This window comes from Rhinolophus ferrumequinum, chromosome 22 (assembly GCF_004115265.2).
Source record: "Rhinolophus ferrumequinum isolate MPI-CBG mRhiFer1 chromosome 22, mRhiFer1_v1.p, whole genome shotgun sequence".
Lineage (NCBI taxonomy): Eukaryota > Metazoa > Chordata > Mammalia > Chiroptera > Rhinolophidae > Rhinolophus > Rhinolophus ferrumequinum.
Window position 1 is genome coordinate 52,911,622 of NC_046305.1, and position 23,850 is coordinate 52,935,471.

The 23,850-nt window shown below is 40.8% G+C and overlaps 1 protein-coding gene across 28 annotated transcripts in view; it reads left to right on the top strand.

The window, feature by feature from the left end:
* UBAP2L (ubiquitin associated protein 2 like) overlaps positions 1-23,850 on the top strand; it is a 39,221-nt gene that overhangs the window by 2,505 nt on the left and 12,866 nt on the right. For 13 of the 28 annotated variants that reach the window (XM_033092871.1, XM_033092859.1, XM_033092852.1 and 10 more), the window contains exons 2-16: positions 2,387-2,516; positions 3,758-3,835; positions 4,390-4,500; positions 8,287-8,455; positions 8,846-8,941; positions 9,288-9,333; positions 9,855-9,967; positions 13,745-13,797; positions 15,411-15,496; positions 17,358-17,529; positions 19,937-20,135; positions 20,931-21,208; positions 21,361-21,533; positions 22,532-22,721; positions 23,416-23,470. In XM_033092871.1, coding sequence (XP_032948762.1) covers positions 2,427-2,516; positions 3,758-3,835; positions 4,390-4,500; positions 8,287-8,455; positions 8,846-8,941; positions 9,288-9,333; positions 9,855-9,967; positions 13,745-13,797; positions 15,411-15,496; positions 17,358-17,529; positions 19,937-20,135; positions 20,931-21,208; positions 21,361-21,533; positions 22,532-22,721; positions 23,416-23,470 — 1,909 coding nt within the window. In that variant the 5' untranslated portion in view covers positions 2,387-2,426. Of the gene's footprint in view, positions 1-2,386; positions 2,517-3,757; positions 3,836-4,389; positions 4,501-8,286; positions 8,489-8,845; positions 8,942-9,287; positions 9,334-9,854; positions 9,968-11,846; positions 11,907-13,744; positions 13,798-15,410; positions 15,497-17,357; positions 17,530-19,936; positions 20,136-20,930; positions 21,209-21,360; positions 21,534-22,531; positions 22,722-23,415; positions 23,471-23,850 lie in introns of all 28 variants that reach the window. The other 15 variants (XM_033092864.1, XM_033092849.1, XM_033092857.1 and 12 more) reach the window with 3 other exon arrangements.

The following is a 23,850-nucleotide window of genomic DNA, read 5'->3' on the forward strand; positions in this document are numbered from 1 at the left end:
CAGCAACCAAGTCATAATCGCGTTTGTATTTCCTAAAGTACTGGACACCTAGTAGATACTCAATAAATACTTGTTATTTATTTTTTTCTGTAAAATTTCTCTGGCTATTTTTTTAAGTAGCTGGTTTTCAGAAAATGGTCAAGGGCACTCCTGTGTTGAAACCTGTATTTGTTCCCACCCTGTTCCCTTGGTCTCCAATACTCATCACCTGTTTCCCTTAAATATTTTTATTTTCTAAGAAAGAGTACCTAACAAGATTCCTCGCCTCCACTGTGATAACTCTGGGTATGTGTCTCTGCTTGCTACCAAAAGGCTACTAATTCCGTGTCCTCCAGTGATCCATCCCAGATAACTTACCTGTTGCTCAGTGTTGTTACTATCGAGGTGGTAACATTTTCTTAGTCACACATTTCAAAGCACTTGTAAGAGAGAAATGGAAGTTATAGCAAGAGTAATCAGGAGGATATTTTTTTCCTTTCCTGAGTAATTACGTGGCTTTTCAAGATGACTTTTTCATATATTTACATCGATTGGTACAGTATATGCAATCGTCCGTATAGCTCATCATGCAGTTCATATGTGTAGTATAAATCATGCTCACAAATTGAAGTCATGTGTGGAGTAGAAAGCAGTCAATATTTGTAAGTTATAGGAGTGGTTACTCCCATATTGGAAACTACATCTTAGAGCCAATTAGGAAGCATAATGGTTTTCTTCTAGTTTTAATTTTTTTTCCTCTTTGATTTGAATCCAGCAGTACTTGGTTAAACAACACTGGTGTTTTGTTTTGTTTTGTTTGTTTGTTTTTTGGTAAATTGTTAACTTGACTATATTATGCCAGCCTGGGAAAATAGTCTACTATGTAGCAAATAATCCTGTACTAGCTAGAAATATTTATAGGCCTTTGTGTGCACATGTGCGTAGGGGGAGAGGTAATGGTTAAAAATTAGTCCTGAAGTTTCTTTGAAAAACTTTCTTGGTGATAGAGGATGTAGAACTCTTAGATCTTAATGACGGCATCAAATAACAAAGACCTATGCAATCTGTTAACCCAACTTGGTAAAGAATTTATGCGCAAGGAAGTCTGCTTTCTTGTGATCCAAGAAACAGGTGAAATTTACTTCCCTAATAGTCCGTGCATATTTCTTTAGAAGCTCACCTTACCTTTCCCTCAAATACAGTGGTATCTTCTGGGCAGCCTAGAATTACCCTGTATAAAGTATTAACCAAAAAAATTAAATATAGAGCATAAAAGTATAAAGTTGTACTCTTTGGAAGGGCATAAGACAGTGCAAAGTAATCTTATTTTGAGTGCTTCTTCATGTGAATGATTTTATTTACTAAACGCGGCAGCTGAGATTGCATTATAAAGCAAAGTATGAATGAAGGGAACTTAAAATTCAGTAGAACTCTTGCTTGTTAAAAGTGTCATGACAAAAACTGTTCTGGTTTGGGGAAGCTCCTGTGTGTTCTGTGTCTCTTTAAAGACTCAACAAAGTCATCTTGCCCAGCAATAATATCTCATGTATAAAATGATTTCCCAGCAGTCCTTTCTTCCAAATAAAACTTTGTGCTAGATGTTTTGGGTTTGGGGCGGATTTGGGATTCTCTGTATATTAAGGTGAGTGGTGGAGGGTAATTGCAATTCTGGTTGCTTGGAACTGTGGATTAGGGGACCAAAAAAAGCAGCTGCAAAAGCAGTGTTGGAATTACTAGTCAGGGAACTGAGATTCTGGGCATCGTTGGGGCCAATACATGACTTGTGGAATGCTATGGGAGCCCCCACAGCATGCTGAGAGGTGGAAACTTGAGGGAGAAAGAGGTTAGACTTGAGCTTGTCCTTTTCCAAGTGATGAAGGTCACATGCAATTTATGTTAAATGGTTGTAAGGCAGGTAAGGCTGCTTTCATGGGTGGATTGAGTAAAAATTTCTTTTGTTTGGAGTATAGACTAATCCCCTTCCTGGAAGGCTTTTGTTTCCAGGCTTTGCTGATTATCTTTCCTTCTTTCAAAGGGACTTCAGATATTTTCACCTATATAGAAGACTTTTGATTATTAACATTGTTTTGCTTTCTATCAAGATAGCAAAACTTCCCAAAACCTGCTTAAAAGGGGACTAGTAATAAAAATGCGCCCATAACTTAAAAAAAAAAATAAAGCCATCACTTAACATGCTTTATACATTTCTTGTTATACAAAAATGAATTAATAGCCATAGTTCCTGAAGCAATTTATCAAACTAAACATGTCTGAAGAACAGGTGAATCCTCTTGGTTTGTTTCTTTGAAGAAATGAAAGTATTTGGTGAAGATGCTGATGGAAGAGGTTGAAAACATTTTGCCCACATTTAACATCTAAACTTGTTCTTTTTATTTTAATCTTTCAGTACTCTACCTTGTAAATACTGTTATTTGTATATACTGTAAATGATGACATCGGTGGGCACTAACCGAGCCCGGGGTAACTGGGAACAACCTCAAAACCAAAACCAGACACAGCACAAGCAGCGGCCACAGGTAAAGAACCCAAGGGATATACCTTGCTGGTTGATAACTGGTTTCCATCCAATGCAGCATCATTCTGTGCTTTGGATTATTGATTTAGGTTCTTTATTGTTTTCTGTCCTTGCCTCTTTTTACTTGGAGCCTCATAATTGTTAATGACGTGCTGGGATGCAGCGATACAGCGTGCTTGCTTTTTGTTGTTTAATATTGGATTAATGAGGTTTGGAAAGAATGGGTGTTGTGCTTTGTATCTCTAATACAGCGTTTCCCTTCTTTCATCCGGATCTTTTTAGCAATATATTTCTTATTTTCTGGACTTTCCACCTTAACATCTCTCTAGCCCACCTTTGTCTTTCCACCTTTCCCCCTTTCCTTTGCTCTTTTCTCTAACTTGTCTTTTATTTTCCTCTCTGGTCTTATTGAGGCCTAATCTGATTTTTCCTTTTCCACAAGGAGTTAGCATCTTTATTATGTTCCTTCAGAATTAACAAATGAGACATCCTAGAGTATTGCTTAGTTTTAAGGGGTAAATTAGCTTCTTGGGTACTGAGGTTTATGGGTTGGGTTTTTAAGTTTAATTCAGATATGATCTATTTTCTATAACCAGTTTGGTGTTAGTTGGTACTTAATGTGAATGAATAAACTTCCCATTTGATTATGGGCAGGTAAATTGAAAATGTAAGACTAGAACTTTCCTCTTACTCGTTTTTCTTTCACTTTTCCTTCCAAGTGAATTTCTAGGACAATTTTAGTATTTACGTACTTTAGTGTTTCAATTGGAACAGTAAAATTTGTGGTATCTTACAAACACACACTGGATACTCAGAAGATATGCTAAGTCTATCCTCAGACTAAACCTTATGGTATTCTCAGTCTAAGAGTAGGAGGGCAGCATTGGTCGTTGCAGAAACAGGAACACGGTTCACGTGTGACTTTGCACATACACTGATACGAATTACGGTGCAGATGTTTCACAGTGATGCTGTGGTTCCCAGTGTGAAAGCCTCTTTCATGGTGAACATTGGTGAGAAAGGGATTATAGAGTGAGATAGTGACAACTTTAATCTTTGTTTTTTATCATTTTGCTGATTTAAACGTCTTAAATGGTGTAAGTCTTTTATTACTTGGTCATTTGTAAGAAAACGAAGGAAATTGGGGTGGGAGGTAGGTAGGTATTGACTACATAGGTCCCTCCTATTTCTCTAAACTGTTGTCTTTTAATCATACTTTCTTCAACTTGTCTCAATTCTTAGGCCACTGCAGAACAAATTCGACTTGCACAGATGATTTCGGACCATAATGACGCTGACTTTGAGGAAAAGGTGAAACAAGTGAGTATATTTTCTGTAAGCTGTAGGAAAAGGCATCAGGACAAAAGCATCGTTAAATAACATAGATGCCTACCAGGGTATTTTCTAGTGTAGGTATTAAAAGAATTATGGCCTGAAATATGATAGGTTAAGCTAATAAGTGCTTTTATTGTCTCATTTCCTGTACCCCTTTGGACAGATACCTTGTTCAAAGAGGTTTTGTCTTAATTTTTTGTTTAATGAATGACTTTATTGGTGCCATTTTATAGCAACTTTGAGCAGTTGGGGCATCTCGGAAATGTAGAAATTTATGGTATGCTGAAGCTTGTGTGTTTCTGCGTTTGGTTCTCTATTAGAGGCTTTATTATTTGATGCTTTGTATGTAAATCCTTTTGAACACAAGTGTTAATGTTTTGCTTTTGGAACTGGAACACCAAAATTCTGCATATTTTGCTTTTGTAAACCTCGTTCTTTCAAACTTAGCTGGTATTTTCTCTCTTTTCTGGTCTTTACCTAGTTTCCTTTTGTAGGGAGTGCAAGCTTGTTCATGATTGCTGCTGATCTTTCTCTTTCAGTTGATTGATATCACAGGCAAGAACCAGGATGAATGTGTCATTGCTTTGCATGACTGCAACGGAGATGTCATCAGAGCCATCAATGTACTTCTGGAAGGAAACCCAGATACGGTAGAGTGCTAATAAAATGTTCTAGAAAGTGGGTCCCTGGCTGAGAGGCTAGTAGTACTCTAAAAATAGCAAGTGGGGTAACTCAACTTAAGGCAGAGTACCTTATTCTCCAAATAGAACTTGGAACTACCTTGGATATTGTTTCCTGCAGGTTGCAAATACTTAAAATTTATGAGCAATAAACAGGAGAAAAACAGATAAAATCAGTCTCTTCTAATTGGCCTAGAATTAATTATTCATTCCACGCTAGTGACTGTTTTCAGGACTGGGTTAGTCTGAATTAGAGGTGCTACTTCATAGCCTTAGTGACTAATCATGGAAGATTTGCGCTCACCTATTTTATTGCTATTGAGCAAAGTCACACATTACTGGATTCTGATTTCAGGACGTTCCCATCAATATCATCTTTACATTTTACAATACCTTTTCGTCGTGTGAACTTATTTTGTTGAGGTAGCAGAAAAACACATTTTACAGCCTGTTGACCATCCCTGGAGATGATAGGGGCTGTCTTGGCCTAGAATTTAGAGTTGCTTTCATCGCTTCCTCTCCTTCCCACTTAATGAGAATACTGTGTTTTTGTGCTTGTGTTATCGTTGCACCAAATTGTAAGTCCCTTAACAACAGGGATTCTGCCTTACTAACCTTTGGTATGTTCCTGCAGTGCTTAGTAGAGAACTTTATTATTTTTTTTGGTCTTACAGTGGGAACCTTTGGTTGGGATAGATAACCAGAGTTTTTCCTTAGAGTGATCAACTTACTGATGTTACAGTGTCACTTTATAGCTAAATGTTGTGGAGGTTTGTCAGTTTCCTTAAATAATGGGAAGTAATAGTGGAAAACTTTTTTTTTTTTGGAAAACTTTTTTAATCATTGAATTTTCACTTATGGCTTTTTCTCTTAAAAGTATGGTCCTAGGTTAGATTTGACATTATTCATTTTGAAAATTATTGCCTAGATAATCAGGTAACAGTGCTTTTGGTTCATTTAGACTTCACTTTGGCATAATTGTCCCATGATTTTTGGGGTGTGGGGGAAGAGATGGGAACTACTCCTGCTTTTTAAATGTCTGAATTTTTTTGCACAAGTCACATTTTGTTTCACCTTCTAGCATCTTCTGCCTAGTGCTACAAGTCTGACCTTCCACGGTATCAAAAAAGAAAATAAACTGGAGAATGTATGCTTTTGCGTACTAGTAAATTAGCTAATAGTGAAACCAACGGGAAGCAAAGTCAGCTGCCAAGGATGTTAGATGTATTTGGATGGACGAGATTATATCAGAAAACTAGCGGTACCTTTGGGAAGATCATAGTAATTCACTTTTCCTTATAGAACTCATGTAGTGCCAGCAGCTGACATATACAAATAGAGGGAGACAGTGACAGGTTTCTGAAACTTGCTAAGGTTTGAGACAAACTAGCAAAAACTAAAGGCTGACTGTTTCAAGTCTGGTTTCCAGGATTTCTGATGCAGATTTAGCTTTGGCTTACTATCACTTATGAATTGAAGCTGCTGTGAGCATAAAATGACCCACTAGCTATAATATGGAATCAGCTTGGGTTGGGAGAAAGCAACAGGGAGCTGCTGAGTCCTAGGTGTATACTTAACTTCTTTAAAAAATTGTTACTTTCGTGAACTATTATAGACTTTGGAATACGTTAGATACACTTTTATTATAATTTTAAATTTACTTTTTTTGAACTTAAAAACTTTAAAATTGTGGTAAAATATACTTGAAATTGACCATTTGAACCTTTTTTAAATGTATAATTCAGTGGCATTAAGTATATTGATACAGTTGTGCCACCTTTAGTGCTATGTATTACCAGAACTTTCTCCTTTCCCAAACTGAATCCAAAATGGATTTTCTGTATCCATTAAATAGTAATTCCCCATTTTCCCCTCCCACCAGCTCCTGATAATCTCTTCTGTTTCCTATTTCTAGGAATTTGCCTAATCTAGGTACCTTGTATAAGTAGAATTATACAATATTTGTCCTTTGGTGTTTATTTCAATTAGCATGTTTTCAAGGTTTATATTGTAACATCAGAATTCCACTCCTTTTTAAGGCTGGATAATCCAATATACTGTATTTTGCCGTGTATAAAGCACACCCACGTTTTTGGCCCAAACTTTGAGGGGGAAAAAAATCTTTTGTTTTAATTTTTTAATTCCAATTTTTGTTTGTTTACATTGATGTACTTGTTTTTTGTATTATAAAGGAATTTTAGCATTTGTTTCTTAACATTATGGTACAAGAAAGTTTATGTAACAAATAATTACAAAACATAAGAACAGATACAAGATAAAAGAAATTTTATGTACTGGTAACAAATTTACAATATTTACGCTTCATAGAGGGCCAAGAGCTACATCGTTGCAAGATGCTCATAAGTTCAACAAAACCGATGGTTGTATTTCAGAATATTATTTTACATATGGATATTGTTACTGATTTCCAGTTACACTTTTAACTCCTAAGCATAAATAAAATAATTAAAAACATTTATATAGATAAGGAATTAGTACTATCCCATTTATAATGCGCGCCCTTATTTTTCCCTCACAAATTTGGGCAAAAAAGTGTGCATTATATATGGCAAAATACGGCATGTATATACCCATTTTGTTTATCCGTTCATCCATTAATGGACACTTGGAATTATTTGGAATTAAGTTGTAGGCATTATAATATTTTATTCCCTAAATATTTCTGCATGCTTCCCTTAAGGGTATTTTATGTGACCACAATATTATTAACCCTGAGAAAATTAATATTAATTTCATATTAACCTGGTCCATATTTTTGCAAGTTACTAGCTATTAGCTGTTGTTGATCACCAGGGTCGTTGTTCTTTGAGTTAGATGATAACTAGTAAAGATCTGTTAGTCTTGGTGTTTGTCCTGGGACTTTTATTTGTACATATTTTCTGAAAAAATAGTGTAAATCAAGGCATGTGTTGCTTAAAACTTTATAAACTAATTTTCTTAAGGAATGAGTGTTTTGCAAGACTGTTGAGCTTATTTGCCTTACCATAAGTTTCCCTGCCTGCAATCTGGAATGAATCACAAATTGTTCTGCTTTGGGAAAGTTGAATTGGATTATATCGTTTAGGAAGTACAGGGGAGAGCAGTGGATTAAACTTGAAACGGAAACGGAAGGCTTCCTGTAGTCAGGTGTCTCGGGGTCAGGGCTGTGCCTTCTTGACTATTTGGTCTTTTAAATAAGGGAAATTGGGAGGTGCGGTAAGGTGGAGAAGTGGGTGTAGTTGTTTTCCTCCTAAATTCTTGGTTGCTTGATTGGAGGATGTGCCCAGGAGTCAAATGCTGCTTACTCATTCTGAATTCAAAGTTAACTTGTAGAAACTTAAAATTTTCTTTTTTGCTTTATTTGACATGAATAAGACTATAAAAAGTTGGAAGTCACTGAATCCAAAGGAAATTCATTTCTTCAGCTCAGGAAACATTTGAAAGCTAGGGATGAGTAACTAGGTCCTTTGACTAATGTGGAAAGTGACTGAACTGGATAGGGATCTTGGTGATCCTTTCTGAAATCATCCCTTAGCTACAAGCACCTACGCCACAAAAAGGACTTCAGTTTTGAGGTGATCGGTATCAAATTTGTTCTGAGGTCCTATCTGTGCCCTCCCTTTAAACCAAAGTAAACTAGGAGTGTCTGAGATGTGGATGCTGAGTGGACAGTGTTAACAGTTGTCCCAGCTTTTACCTCTGGTTTCCTGCTAGCACTCTGGATTGACTGGACATGAATGCTCTGCCCTCCTTTAGCATTCCTGGGAGATGGTCGGGAAGAAGAAGGGAGTCTCAGGACAGAAGGATGGTGGCCAAACGGAATCCAACGAGGAAGGCAAAGAAAACCGAGACCGGGACCGAGACTATAGTCGGCGACGTGGTGGGCCACCAAGACGCGGGAGAGGTGCCAGCCGTGGACGAGAGTGTATGCATGGGGCTTTAACAAAACCAGCTGTGGGTCAGTAATGTCTAGATTTCAGGGATGTCAGGGCCCTGCTAGGCTGGACCTAATAATCGTTATGTCACCCTTTTGATTTCTCTTGCCATCGTCTGAGACCTTAGCATATCTGACATGTAGCCTTTTCTAGCCACAGCCAGTTTGGCCTGAAATTATGCTGTAGTCATTTGTGAAGTTGTTTGATTTATAGCTCTCTGTTGTGGTTTATCACCATTCCCCTAGTAACCATCTTGTCCCGTCCTTCCAGTCATTTTCTCCTTTGTTTTTGCCTTCCCACCAACATACATACATACCACTCATATATTTATACATGTTCTTTTGACTCTGTTCTGACCATCTGTGTTTTGTTTTCCCCAGTTCGGGGTCAGGAAAATGGATTAGATGGCACCAAGAGTGGAGGACCTTCTGGAAGAGGCACGGAAAGAGGGAGAAGAGGACGTGGACGAGGCAGAGGTGATTAATTTGTAATTCACATGGAGTCTGGTTACTTTAATTGTTGAGGCGTCATGCAAATTCTGGAGATTGCTAAGTGGGCAGTGAGAAGAAAAGGTGGGTGTCATTTCCTCTAGTCTTTACTGTTACTGTATTTGCTTGAGGACCCTGCAGTTTGATCAGCAAAGGAACAGTCAGTCAAGATTAATGATTGTCCTAATGATTGTGTTATGTTAACTCATGCACTACAGAGTGAGAGAAAGAACATCTGACAATATCAGCCACTTACTATTCCAGAGTTGCCTCAGTTGGCAAGGTAGTTTTGTATCGGCTTCTAAAATAATTCTTTCTTTTTCTCTTTCCTTAGGTGGCTCTGGTAGGCGGGGAGGAAGGTTTTCTGCTCAAGGAATGGGGTAAGTTTCATTGATCCACTGTCCAAAAAAGTTTTTTCCCCTAAGGATCACCGTAATGTTATAGCGTGGCTATGTCCTGATATCCTGAGGACAGTAACAGTAGGCAGCCTTAACCAAAATGTGATCAGAAAGGTGTCTAGACTATTTAATCCACACAACTATTTAAAGTTGTGTAGACTTAGGGCTGATTTTGTAGGGCTAAGCGTCTACCACCGGATCGTTATCTCTATTTCATAGCTTCGTTTGAATGATACATCTGCTGTCTTCCCAAAATATTTATGTGGGTTTTATTGTGATTATTGGTGTTCTAACCCAAAATGAGAGATTATGCTGTGAAATTTTAGGTAGGCTGGCAAGTGAGATAAAGTTGACAGCATACAGGATTCTAGAAAGGGGCCGTGGTTGATTTGTACTAGAAAAGAGACAGTCAACATTCTGATTGAGTTAAGTTTTGCTGATGCTGCTTAGATGTCAGAGACTCTTAAACTTTATTTTGTTGTTCACTCCTGCCCCGTCCCCAGAACCTTTAACCCAGCAGATTATGCAGAACCGGCCAATACTGATGATAACTATGGCAATAATAGCGGCAGTACGTGGAACAACACTGGCCACTTCGAGCCAGATGATGGGACGAGTGAGTGACCATTTATTATTCATTTCTTGTCTCTTAGGAACCTAAGCACATTTATTTTTTATTTATTGTTTTGAGATTATAGTCATATTAAAAAGTGGAGGAACAGTTTTTGGGTGCAGTGATGGGGGAGAAAGAAATAACAATTACTGTGTGTTCTCTACTTGCTGTGTGCCCATGGGCACATTGTACGAGCTATTTCACCTGCTCTTCGTCACTGTTTTATGAAATAGACATTATTTATCGTCATTTTGTAGATGACAAAACTTAAACTGAAAGAATGGTTATGAAATTGACTAGTATTTGAACTCAGAATTGTCTGACTCTACAAACCCATGCTCTTCCCATTATTTCATGTAGCTGCCATCAGCTTCACTTGTATTTCCTAGTGTTTCTGTTAGGGTAGCTAGCTTTGCCTTTTGAAAAGATATCTTGAATTAATTAATCAGGCCACTACTTGTAGAGATGAAGAGGGTCCAGAATTAAAGCCCATTGTCAGTTTGTTTCTGGTACCAAGTTAGGAGTTTCTTTTTTCCCTTCATTTTTGGGAAATCTCAATATCTGGGCAAGAAAGAAATCTCAAGACTTTCGAACTCTTTTTTGGACAGTCTTCTGGGTGTGGTAGAGTGTTAATGGGATTTTAATAAAATTGCTTTTTTTGTTAGCTGACTTTGGTGCCTCTATCCTCGATAGGTTATATATGTTGAAGGATTTGTCAGTCTTGTGAGATGCACCAAGATGGGTTTGGGAGTGAGAGATACTTTCACTGCTTTAAATACGAGTGTCTCTGAGTTCCAGATTACTTTCTTCTTAGGAGATCAGCTACCTCCTCCTGTCTGAGCCAGCACACAGTCAGACATCACCTACCTCCTCCTGGCTGTGCCAGCACACAGTCAGACATCACCTACCTCCCCTGGCTGTGCCAGCACACACACAGTCAGACTGTTTTTCTCTTCTAAAGGAGGGTGAGCTAATAATAGATCATGAAATTGGCTCTTTGATTCCTTTTCCATTTGAATTTGCCTTGCCCCTTTTAAAGGTCAGTGATCTTTAACTCTGTCTGAACGGTCAAAGGAGGGGCTTTGGCACAAACAGCTTCTCATCTGCTGTCCACAAGATGTTGCACCTCAGGTCCTGAGTGTTACTTGCTTTTTATTTACCAAGCTGTCTTAGAAATTCATTTTGAATCCAACTTTCCCATTGGTGGGGGCTAACGTTGAGTTATTGACAAGATAGATATTTTTTGAGTTCCCTTGACCATTTCTGTTTTAAGTTTATATACTTAGGAGGCATTAGAACTGCTCTTTATTCATCTCCTGATGGTTTTGTAGAGGCAGTGGTAGCATTCTGAATAATGACAGTTACTGTTTTTTGAGCTCTAGTGTGTTCTTGGGTATTTTGGCTTTTTATCATCGGCAGAAATGATGGTAGAAGGAAGTGAAGGGATTTGTTGTCAGTTGTGGATTAGGTGTGGAGTCCCAGTCCTGGATTGCAAGCCGTAGCTGTTTGCAACAGGATCTGGTTGGAAAAACAGGAATAGATGAGGTGTGAGTGTATTTCCACTGAGCAGATTTGGGGAGCTAGAATCAGAAATCTGATTTGTGACCTAATGAAAAATTATGCGATGCTCCTGTCATCTTGTTGGGTATAGTTTCATTCCCATCATCGTTAATTTCACAATATGAACTTGCCTTCATGCATGATCTCTTTTTGTGTTTTCATGATAGAAAACTCAAATTCCCTTTTTAATTTAAAAAGAAATTCAAACCTACCCTTAAAATATCCACAGGTACAGTGGGCATTGTGTATTGGGGGCAGATGTTCTCATTCACAAGCAAAATTTCACTGGTTGTTTTTTCTTTTCTTTTCTTTTTTGTTTCAGGACATGATTTCATTGGGGTTGAGGGGTCAAATTATCCCCGAAAATTTCAGACTGCTCCTGGTATGATACATCCAGGCGCCTAACTGCCCCGGATATATTTATAGATTTTTATGAACTGAAATATCTGTGGATATGTCATTTTTCCATCTTCCCGCTTTTTCTCTTTCTGCTCTTTCTCACGTATTCTGTGGCCGTTTATGCTTCTTAAAAATTTTGTTCATTTAATGAATATTTAACATTGCCATTGACTGTGCTTTCTGCTGATGGAATGGAAACCCTAATCTGTTGTTCAGAGCATTTGCACTCTTTCTGTTCCATAATGCTTCTTTAATATAGACCTCTTCCTCAGTCGTTTTCAGATATCCTGTATAGGAAAATAGCAGCTAGGAATCTACGCTCTTTTCCACCCCAGCTACAGTTGCCAGAATGCAGAAAAAAAATCTTGCATTTAGAGGTAGCCTCTCAATAGTCGATAACTTCTCAGGTCACTTCCAGCTCTAGGATTGTGTGTATGTGTTAACCCAGATATTGGGTTCCATTTAGCCAGGGCGGGATGGATGTCAGCGGGGAGGAAGAGCCATGTCACTTGAGAGGGAGAGGAGAACGCGGTTTGTAACTTGTCTAAACTGAGATTGGCCTTCGGATTGAAGAACATTGCCATTGTTAAGTAGTTTGGAATTTCCCTGGTGTAATTTTAGCATTCTGCTGGGAACGGCCTTATAATGAACATATTTTTCTCTAGGAAGTAGGATTTTTCATTATTAAGTGTTCAGAAGAATTTCAGATGGGTTTTGTAGGTGTTAGAATACTTCTCTTCAGTGACAATGAAATAATACCTGAATGCCAGACCTTCTTTCATTTTTGTCAGAAGCTTTTTCCATTTGGAGAGAAGACTTGAGTTATTCAGTGTATACTGTTGTTCTAGAGAAGGAAATAAGTGAGGAGTGTTCTTGTCCTGTCTACAGATAGATAGGGTCTGATTTCTTACTTGTGCTCCTTTGCTTAAAGGGAAGAATCCGGTTCTCACTGAAACTCTCTCCCACGTTCCTTAAGAAAGGGCAGTGTCCCTGTCTGAGGCGATCTGTATACGGGAAGCACAACAAGGGCAGTGAGCAAGGGGGTTTGATTCTTACAGATTTCTCCCATAGAAACTGTGTCCCAGCTTCGTTACTGCCAGCATGAGGGAGTGTACAGGTCAGCCTGCACCTGCTCTGTAGTTAGGATTAGGACAGTAACTATCACACACGTTTGATTTTTCAGTCTCGTCCAGTGTCTTCAGAAAAGAGCAGGTCCAGAGGGATTCCTTATAGTTAAACCAATAGAATTATCAACTTGGGCTGAGTACGCATTTTGAAATTCAGTTCCAGAAGCAGATAGTTTTCAGTGCCCTCAGTATGGATTTCAAGCCTGCCTTCTTCACTGCCCTTTCACGATCGTGCAACCATTTGTGTTCCTCTGTCACTGCTGCCGTCTATCTTCAGACTGCATCTCTGCTGTAGTATTGTCTTATAGCAGATAAATGGGTGGAAGTTTGTTCTGGTTTAAATTAGCTGTTGCCGTTTCACTGAATTGACACTAAGAGGGCCGAGTGTCTTAGGAGACTGCCTGGAGCAGGGAGTTCTTTGGGGTCTTGCGCTCTCGCCTTGTCTTCCTCTCGCTCTTTGCTGTATAGCTATGTAACAAAGATTGAAAGAAGCTGTGACAGCATAATCTTATTCAACGCTGGTGTTCTCAGGTATCCCTTTCTAAATAGTCTTTTCCTCCCTCTGAAGCCCAAGAATCCCTTCTGATTACTAAATTCTGGTTACACTTTTGGCTGCCAAAAATGTTAATAAATCGGTGTTTGCTGCACATACTTTGTACTGGCACTTAAAGCCACTGTTCTCCTTTATCCCCAGGTGCGTGGAGGACTGCGACGGAGGAGTGGGGAACTGAAGATTGGAACGAAGATGTAGGTATTTCCACGTCATTTTTCTTTAGTGCCTTCTATCCCTAAGTGGTGTTTAGGGATAGAAAGTGGGTATGTTTCTATCCCTCAAAATTCATCCATAGATTCTGATCCAAAACTTTTACATCCAAAATAGTGTTCTGAGCCAGAACATTTCACATATGTTATATGAAGGAGGCTGGGCATGAACAGGACTCTGTGGAACCAGACTATGGAAAGGGCAAGTGCGCTTGTGTAAGTCCAATATCTGATTGTCGGATTTACCCCAGGAAGAAATGGTGGTTGGGTAGGGCGCCGGCAGGGAGTTAGGCAGCTGGTGAGTGCCTTGAGTGCAGCTGCTGCTGGCACATGACTCTGCTGGGAACACTTCAGCTGTTCGGTTCCCGTTGAAGCATTGGTGTGTGGTTCTGTCATTGGCTTGGAGTTGGGTACAAAGTGAGAGTTAAATTGCCACGTCCTCAGGTTTGTACTCTGGTTGGCTCTGGAGCCCTTTTAAGTTACTCGAAGCCCAACTTTGTGATTGAGATGAATGTGTAGAATGGGTCGTCTTCCAGCCTGACACACCTTGGAGCCTCCTCGATGGGCGGCGCCAGGGGCACGCAGACAAGCTCTGAGTTCCCTGGTAGTACCTGAGTCAGAGAACTTGGCTGCTTCCTGGTCAAGTCAAGCTTTTGCTGTGAATTAAGTGTTCAGTAATCCTGGGGGAGCTCCCATTTGAACGTTTTCTAAAGCTACTTTCGTAGGCTCATATATATTCAGGCAAGACAGCTTTTATGGAAAGAGGAAATGATATGTCAAGCTGGAAATGATGTGTCAAACTTTTGGTTGCTACGCCTGAGGTTTTAAAATTTCAGATGCATGAGCATTAGAGGATGGTTCTTTTCTGTTGTCGCTGAGCTGGACTGCCTTGTGAATGTTTTCTAAGATTGGGCTCATCTGCGTAAGCCACTTTGGAGAATGATGCGTTTGGGAGAGTGCATTTCCTGTTTTCAGAGAAGAGATTTTAGTCAAAGTCAGCACAAAACCAAATCAGGTTTTGAATAGTGTGAACAATTATTCCTTATAATTGCTTACCTAATTTTCGTGTCCTATAATGGAGAGACTAGGTGTAATAAAGTCAGTATTCAGGCAAAAATTGCATGTGGTTAAAATTATCTCTGAAAAGACCTTGACTCAACACCACTTGGACCCTTACTGCTCAAAAGCCAAGAATTAACTTCTTTTATTTCCGTCTTCATCTTGGCTGTCATCTGCCTTTCTTTGAGAGGGTAGTGGAAGGTAACGTGTGGTTTGGGTAGATGTGGGAATGGGGAACTAATGGGAAACAATAGGGTTTTCTCTGTCTAGTGTGTGTGTTCACCTTCCTGGAAAGCTTAGTGTGCATATTATGTGACTCCACTATTTTTGGGGGTTTCTTGATTCTGCCCTCTCTTTCAATAAAATCATTGAGCATGTATAGAAGAGCATATATATTTTGTCAGTCTGTTCAGGACTCCTCAGAGTAGTTTTCTCTTCTAAGGGTCTTCCCTTTTTCTTGATGAATTCCCCTTACCTATGCCAGGATTCTGACTGTAACCTACCTAACACCAGGAGTGACTAATTCCTCTGTTTTCCAGCTTTCTGAGACCAAGATCTTCACTGCCTCTAATGTGTCTTCAGTGCCTCTGCCTGCAGAGAATGTGACAATCACTGCTGGTCAGAGGCAAGTGTGTGGTAAAATTCAGTATTTTTTCCCAAAGGGATCTGCTGACATAGCTGTAAGGAAGAGTGGCATTGGGCCTTGCCAAGCTCCCAGGGTGTTGGTAGTGATGATAATCAAATCACGTTAAGTTCCTCTTTAGTTGATTGAGAGATTTATCAGAGTTGATACTAGTTAATCTGAATGGAAGTCCATATTTTACAATTTAAAGATTCTCCCCCAAAATAGTGCTTTACATAGGTCAGCATCACAGGCATTGATTAAAACTTAGCATGATATAGTTTATCTTAACAATAAGTTAAGTAAAGGAAAACTACAGTGGAAATGTTTTCATTTATTTCTGAATTTACAAACTGTTCAATAGCTTCTTCTCTTGCTTTATAATTAATGATACTTGTGCACTGAGCCCACTGAGTATAGTGATCATTTTTTCTCCTAGGATCTGGCTAATGAACTTTTTAGAACTTGAACCTAGGTATTAGCGTCAGTAGAGAAAGATGCACTCACTCATCAGAGAATATTTCTATCCCCTGAAAACCTCTTGGATTATGTCTCCGCCTGGGTATGATAGCTGTTGACTCAGAAGGTCCTGAAAAGAAGTGTGATAGGGCTTGGATGCTAGGGATGTCATTACTGGAAGTAACATGTATTGTTTTCTGACACCAAATAGCTGTCGCTTTTCCGCACCAGTTCTGCAGTTCTCTTGACAGCGACTAGGTGTCCAACAATTCAGTTCAATTCCGACACTGACTATCCACAGTTAGCACAGATCCACGTTAACGGCTCAGTCCCACAGGACCACCCTGGCTTCAGAGGTCAGCTGCAAATGCATGCCCAGGCTCCCCACACACTTCTTCCCAGCGACTGTGAACTTGGGGCTGTTCTCAGCCCGCTCCTCAGGATCAGTAATTTGCTAGAATGCCTGGTTCAGGAGAATTTTACTTGCTATTACTTGTTTATTATAAGTAGTACCCAGGAACAGCCAGATGGAAGAGATGCATAGGGCCAGGGCTGGGGGGAGGGCACAGAGCTTCCATGCCCTCTCTGGGTGTGCCGCCCTCAGCACACTGATATGTTCACCTACCCAGAAGCCCACTGCGTCTCATTGTACAAGAGTTTTTATCGAAGTTTCATTACATTAGTCATGATCGATTAGGTCATTAGTGATTGAATTCAGTCTACAGTTCTCCTCCCTAGAAGTGGGTGGAGCGTGGTGGGGCTGAACATTCCAACCCTCTAATCATATTAGTGTTTCTGGTCACCAGATCCCCTTCTGAAACCATGTGGGAGGCCCCACCTTGAGTGACCTCATAGTTGAAAGGGGCTGATGATTTACAAAAGATTATCACTCAGGAAATTCTCAGGGCTTAAGGAACTCTATGCCAAAAACTGGAGGCAAAGCCCAAATATGTATTTTTATTATACCATGAGTAACTTGAAATTCTTTAGAAGTTGGGAACATTTTTTCGAAACCTTCTTGTTCCAAAGCCACTTGAAGATGCCAGCATTCTAGTATATGGTTTTGCATATTAAATATTCATAATGACAGGTATTCAGTATTTAAAAATCGGGTAAAAATTAGTAAATTTTGATTCAATTATTGGGTTACTGTGTTAAAGTCAACGTTTGATATTTCATTAAATTCATTTCACTAAAATGAAATATATAAATAACATGGTTTGCAACATCATCAGAACATAGATATTATAGTGGTTCTTACACATCGATTATTTTTAGTAAATTAAGCATTTCAGGGCTCTGTGCTTTTGGGGAGTGACTTCACTTTAACCAAACTCTGAGTCGGGTGTTGAGGAGTGCTAGAATGTTCGTTCATTACTCATCAAGACCCTGTGTCCTCTACCAGAATTGACCTTGCTGTTCTGTTGGGGAAGACCCCATCGTCCATGGAGAATGATTCATCTAATCTGGATCCATCTCAGGCTCCTTCTCTTGCCCAGCCTCTGGTGTTCAGTAACTCGAAGCAGAGTACCATCTCTCAGCCTGCTTCGGGGAACACATTTTCTCATCACAGTATGGTGAGTAGGAAACATGCCGCGTCCCAGCCAAACTTCCTGCTCACCCTGCACATACATACAGCAATTCCAGTGACAGTCAGAGGTTTGGGGCAGGGGAGGGCATGCTCTTAGTCCTAACGGCCTTGCATGTGGAGACGTTGAGTTGGGTAGTCGGGGATGGATAACTCTGAGCCCCTTGCTCTAAGCCTCTAAGAGGGCTCAGCTGCAGACATGCCGAATCCGGTAAGAAAGAGTTTCCATCATTCATGGTGCTGAACACTGTTGGCTATTCTTGAGGAGGGAAAATTAATGACATCAACAATTTTAATCCTTTTGTCCTAATTAAACCTTGATGGGAGTTGCGGGTCCCTATTTCTTGATAGAGCAGAATTGCCATATATTTTCATTTAGATCAGACAGTTCTGGATTAGGCTTTCAGAACCCTTGGTCTTCTGGAATCTGCCCACTTCCTAGCTGTTTGTCCCTCTCTCTGTAGGTGGGCATGAGTGCTGGCTCTGCCTGTCTTACAGAGCTGTAGGAAGATAAGGTAATGGATAAGGACTACGTGGATGTGGTGGCAGTAGTAGTAGTATTTATTAACTAACCTAGGACACTTAATGGCACGTGACTTGTTCATTCAGAATATTTTTAAAAATTCAAGATTATTAACTAAGCCAAACAAGGACCAGTTTTCTTATAGGTCAGTAAATCTTAAGAAGTATTGCTTTTTCTCTTTTTTTCCTCTTTGCTTTTCCTTTTCTGTTGTTATTTTTTAGTGGAGGGATACTATAGTTGTAAGAGGTAAGAGACCAAGTGTGTGCGTGTAATTTTATTTTTCCAATAGTAGGTTTATAGTATTAATAATTATTTTAACTAGAAAACTGCTAAGCTAGTCTCTAATGGAGAATTCTTCAGTTTTTAACTGTTGTCTTAAAGTGGCTTTTTGTCTTAAAGTGGTTTTTTTGTGTTAACGATTTGGTGGTTGATGTTCTGCCATATGTGAAAGGTGACAAAGTGGGAGAGGTGAAAGGGAGAGTGTTGGGATTAAAAATGGGACAAAGGTCGTAAGAAGGTGAAACGAAGATCAGGAAATAACTACCAACCCCTGAGAGAAGTGACTGGAAAATGTCGTTAAGTGCTCTGTGTCTTTTAATTGCCTTTTAAAAGTTTTCAACTTACTTTCATTTAACCCCAGCATTCTATTTAATGTGTGTCACGTGGTATGTTAAACTAAGCATAATGTTACACTGTTCTTTCTCATTACCTATATAATCACTATGCTATTTAATGTTTCTTTTCCATTGATGATAAACGTTAAAGGATTAATTTCCCTTAAAATGTAACAGATGTAAATAATAATACAAGAGCCCCCTATTATTGTGTACAATATGCGAACATTGGGTAATTTTCTATGTCTTTAATATAATGCTTGGCACTTGCAGAATGTTTGTTAATCGTCTGCCACAATCCTATACTTTCAACTAAACTTCCGATGTTTTTGTCTGTCTCATCTCAGGATATAGACTGAAGTGGGGGAAAATGTCTTACTTTGAGTTGGACAGACTTGTTTTGTGCAAGAAAGCACTGCTCAATCATGATGATGAAATGGTTGAGGAACGGGATTAAATCTCCTGGAGGCTTCTTAGAAGAGTCAAGGCCTCATGGTTCATCTGGACCGGGCCAGTAGTTTTATTTGGTGGTAGGGAATGGAGAGAATCCCCCAAAAGCACTGAGAGTAAATTTGCTTTCTTATCAATGACTGCCCTGTGGAACTTGGATACCCACAGCAAACAATCCAGTCATCTGGACTCGTGCAGTTGGCTAGTGCAGAGGCGGGGACGGCCCCTAAGGTTGTGTCTGCCTCTGTGCTACTTATTGGCAGCGTTGAGATGAGGCTCCAGTTTGTTGTTTTGGTTCCTTTTGAGCTGGTTAGTGGAAAGGGCAAGGACCTTAATGGCTTGAATGAAATTTTATCTTCTCGTTAACTTAATAATCAAGGATTGGTTGACTTAAAACTTTAAAAGGGGAAAAATTCTTGTGGTCATTAGAGCTCCTCCCTGAGATGGAGGAAGGAGGAAGTGGTGATGATAAGTATAAGTTTTAATAGCTTTTCAGTACGTGCTGTGTACATGTACATATTAAATGCTTTACATACATTATTTGTTTCGTCCTCCCACAACGTTATGAGGTACTACTTCTATTTCTATTTTCTGACGAGGAAAAAGAGGTACAGAAAATTCCTGTTCCGCAGTTACATAGCCAGTATTTGAATCTAGACATCTGACTCCACAGCATGTGCTCTGAATGGACTGTGCTGTATACACAGTCTGGCGAGTCTTGACTCCTCATTTCTCTGGCCCTCACCCTGGATACGTGTCTGTTTGAGGAGCTGGCCGTGGCTGTCTCTAATCTCTGTGTTGGTCTGCAGGTGAGCATGTTGGGGAAAGGCTTTGGTGATGTCGGCGAAGCCAAGGGCGGCAGCACCACCGGCTCCCAGTTCCTGGAGCAGTTCAAGACGGCCCAGGCCCTGGCTCAGCTGGCAGCGCAGCACTCTCAGCCTGGAGCCCCCACCTCCTCCTCCTGGGACATGGGCTCCGCCACACAGTCCCCGTCGCTGGTGCAGTATGGTGAGGAACGCGGGAAGTGGGATGGATTCTCAGGTGTGGGAGCGGTACTGCTGGCAGGAGTCGGGGGTAGAGACTGTCCCCACGTGAGGAGAAGGGAGCAGTTTCCCACACTGATCTCCCCTCGTCACAAAGGCTGAGTTCAGAAAGCTGGGAAATGATAAAAAGTGGAGGCTGTAAATTTTTTAATCAAATCTAGCTCGATACGTAGTTGCAGTCTTCTGTGGACCTGGGGATTTTTGCGATGCCCTAGCTCAGGGGTGTCCAAACTGCTGCCCGCGGGCCAACTGTGGCCCGCAATCGATTTTTAATTGGCCCGCAGCAAATTCCAAAAACATATTTAATTTACTTAAATGAACCAGGTGAGGCAATAGGTACTTCACCTCGAGTGAGTGGTCCGGCTGTTTGTATTTTACTGCATTATGTCCCTTGGTGGAAAACATTGAAAAAAGTTTGGACACCCCTGCCCTAGATTTATCTTTAGGGCTTGAAAACAGCATATTGCCTTTGGAAAGGTTCATGGACTTGGCCCTTTCAGGACCTCATACTCCAAACACAGTTCCTGAATTCCTGTCTTACACAGGCGAAGTGGTAGTGTTGGTGCAGTTAGGCTGTATGTAAAAACAAATATGATCTGGTGATTTTCGCCATAGAAATGAGATTAAGCCTTAAAAGGACCTGTTCACACAAAGTTCTGGTTCCCGAGGGCCTGGTTCATAGCTCTAGAGCAGGATAAGAGCATTTTCTTGCAGCTCTCCATCACCTCTGGCCTTATACTTACTGGGTTTTGTCTTGCAGATTTGAAGAACCCAAATGATTCAACAGTGCACAGCCCCTTTACAAAGCGCCAGGCTTTCACCCCATCTTCAGCCATGATGGATGTGTTCCTTCAGGAGAAGCCGCCCGCTGTGGCCACCTCCACAGCTGCACCTCCGCCCCCCTCTTCTCCCCTGCCAAGTAAATCCACCTCGGCTCCACAAATGTCTCCTGGGTCTTCAGACAACCAGTCCTCCAGCCCTCAGCCGGCTCAGCAAAAACTGAAACAGCAGAAGAAGAAAGCCTCCTTGACTTCTAAGGTACTTAAACGTTTTGATAGATACTATCTTAGGTCAAAGGGCTGAAGGGTTTGGGAATTGAGGTTGTAAGGGTATAGTTTAGAATTTGAAGCAAAGGTTGTATTCATCTCACAGTAAGGTTGCAGTAAACCATGGCTTCCTCTTCCCGACAGATTCCTGCTCTGGCTGTGGAGATGCCTGGCTCAGCAGATATCTCAGGGCTAAACCTGCAGTTTGGGGCTTTGCAGTTTGGGTCAGAGCCTGTCCTTTCTGACTATGAGTCCACCCCCACCACGAGCGCCTCTTCAAGCCAGGCTCCAAGTAGCCTCTATACCAGCACGGCCAGGTAGAGGAAACATCAGTCATAATTAGGACTTCTTTTACTCGGCTTTTACCACTTTTCTCAGTTTCTTAATGGTTTCTAGAACTCTGGGGAGGCCAAGTCTCTGAGTGAGAGGAAAGTAGACAACTGTAGCATTTTTTTTGAGCACTGTAAAATATTTTACTAGGATTATCTGTAACTGAACAGAAATGCATCCCCTGGGTCCTTCTAGAATAGCCATGAACAGTTCGTGCAGAGTGTACAGCACCTCTTAATGGAAAGCACGTTGGCATCTTCCACAGATGGAAATACTTTTGAACCTTTGGTGTGGGGCTTACGCCTTTGAAGGGTGTGACGGGCATCTCCTAGGAAGGAGGTAGCATTGATACCTGAGTATTACACAGATTAAAAGGCACCTTTCCTACTGCTCTGGGAGGGCCAACTCAAGCATTAGAAAATCCTAGAGGAATTTCAGGGCACTGGGCTATACTTCTCGATCCTTAGAATTTAAAAATATAGCTGTCCGGCCCTTGCCTGGATCTACTGAATTATAATCGTCATTAATGAATATGAGAATTTTAAAAGTTCCTCTCAGGAGAGTTCTGCCAGTAGCCTTACATTTAATGGGTTTTTGAGAGCCAGGAGCTCAGAATTCCTGAAAATGAATAAGAGCAAGAGATGACTTTCCTGTGCTTCGTGTTCATGTTATGGTGAAGGGACCGAGCAGTGTATCCTTCCTACTGACTTTTAGCCTCTTCTTATAACAGCAGACTGGAGAGGTACAGGGATTGCTCTCCCTTTAAGAGTTGAAAATGTTTTTGAAGTCCACTCTTACTCAGATCCCTGGCTCTCTAGAATGTGGAAATGCCTCCTGTTAGGAAGAGATGGTGGTGGTTTCTTTTACTTGTTGCTGGAAATTCTCTTTTTGATTGTAGTCTAGTAGTAGATCTCCACTATTCCCTTAGCGTCAGTGGATCTGCTTTATTTCATTTCTCTGAGATTTTCCTTCTCCATTCCCGCAGTGAATCTTCATCCACAGTTTCATCCAACCAGAGTCAGGAGTCCGGTTATCAGAGTGGCCCAATTCAGTCGACAACCTATACCTCCCCAAACAACGCTCAGGGCCCTCTATATGAACAGAGATCCACACAGACTCGGCGGTACCCCAGCTCCATCTCTTCATCACCCCAAAAGGACCTGACTCAGGCAAAGGTAGTGGCTTCACAAGCCCCTGGGCATTGGTTAGGACAAGGGTGGCAAAGTCCCTTTCATATGAGCATTTTACTTCTTGACAAATGGTACTGAGACACCTCGAAGTGCTGATTGAGAAGCTGAAAACACATCTCCATGGTTGGTGAAATAAATAAAAGTGCTTTCCAGCAAGCCTGGAGACTTCGAGCCAGGAAACTGTTCTCTCTGCTCTGCAGATCCAGTCTCGCTCGTAGCACCAGTCTCAGTACCTGTTTTCTCTTCTTGGAAGATGTGACTGCTAGCGGTCTGGGTGCATATCAGTAGAGCCCACCTCGCTGTCTTGGCTTGGTGAGGGGACAGCAATAAGCACGAGGTGTTGTGGGGTGACTCAGACGCAGCCAGCACAGTAGGTGGCTTGGCTCAACGGTCTCAGTCCCACACCCTCCCCCTGGGATCACTGGATGGGCCTTTCCTGTATCTGTTTTGGGTTTGGGGTCTCTTCACCAGTTTGGGGGTTGCCGTCTGTTGCCTTGGGTCACACAGACTTGGTTTATCTTGTTCTTAAATTTTGTTTTTATTTTGTTTGGATAGTCTGCATTGTGTTATCCTTTGGTTAACTTGTAGAGTTTGAAAGGTTTTTGTTGATAGAAATCAAGCTGAGTCTGTCAGTGCTAACTTGACCTATTCATTTGAGTTTGTCTGTTTTTTATACCAGAATGGCTTCAGTTCTGTGCAGGCCACACAGTTACAGACCACGCAATCTGTTGAAGGTGAGTGTACTCCAGGCTTTTTCCTCTTAGTTGTCTTGTTTTTTCTCCTCTTTCAAAACTTATGCATTTCCTAGATTATAGTAAAAAGAGCTCGGGCTCAGTGATCAGAACTTCTGGTTCCGGTCTCACCTTGGTTCTGCCTTGCTGTTGAATCTCAAACCAGCCTACGTTTCAGGTTCTCTCTCTTAGAATGATCCCCTTGGTTCCCTGCACTGAACAAATGAGATCAGTGCTGTGAGATGCTTGGAGTTTAAAAAAAAAAGAAAAGATTCTGCCTAAACACGAATGATCCATTATCACGTAGCTCACAGTCTTGTCTTTGGGGCAGCGTAGGACTGTAGTCATCTCTTTGTTGCTCATAGACGCTCCTTTTCCTCTGA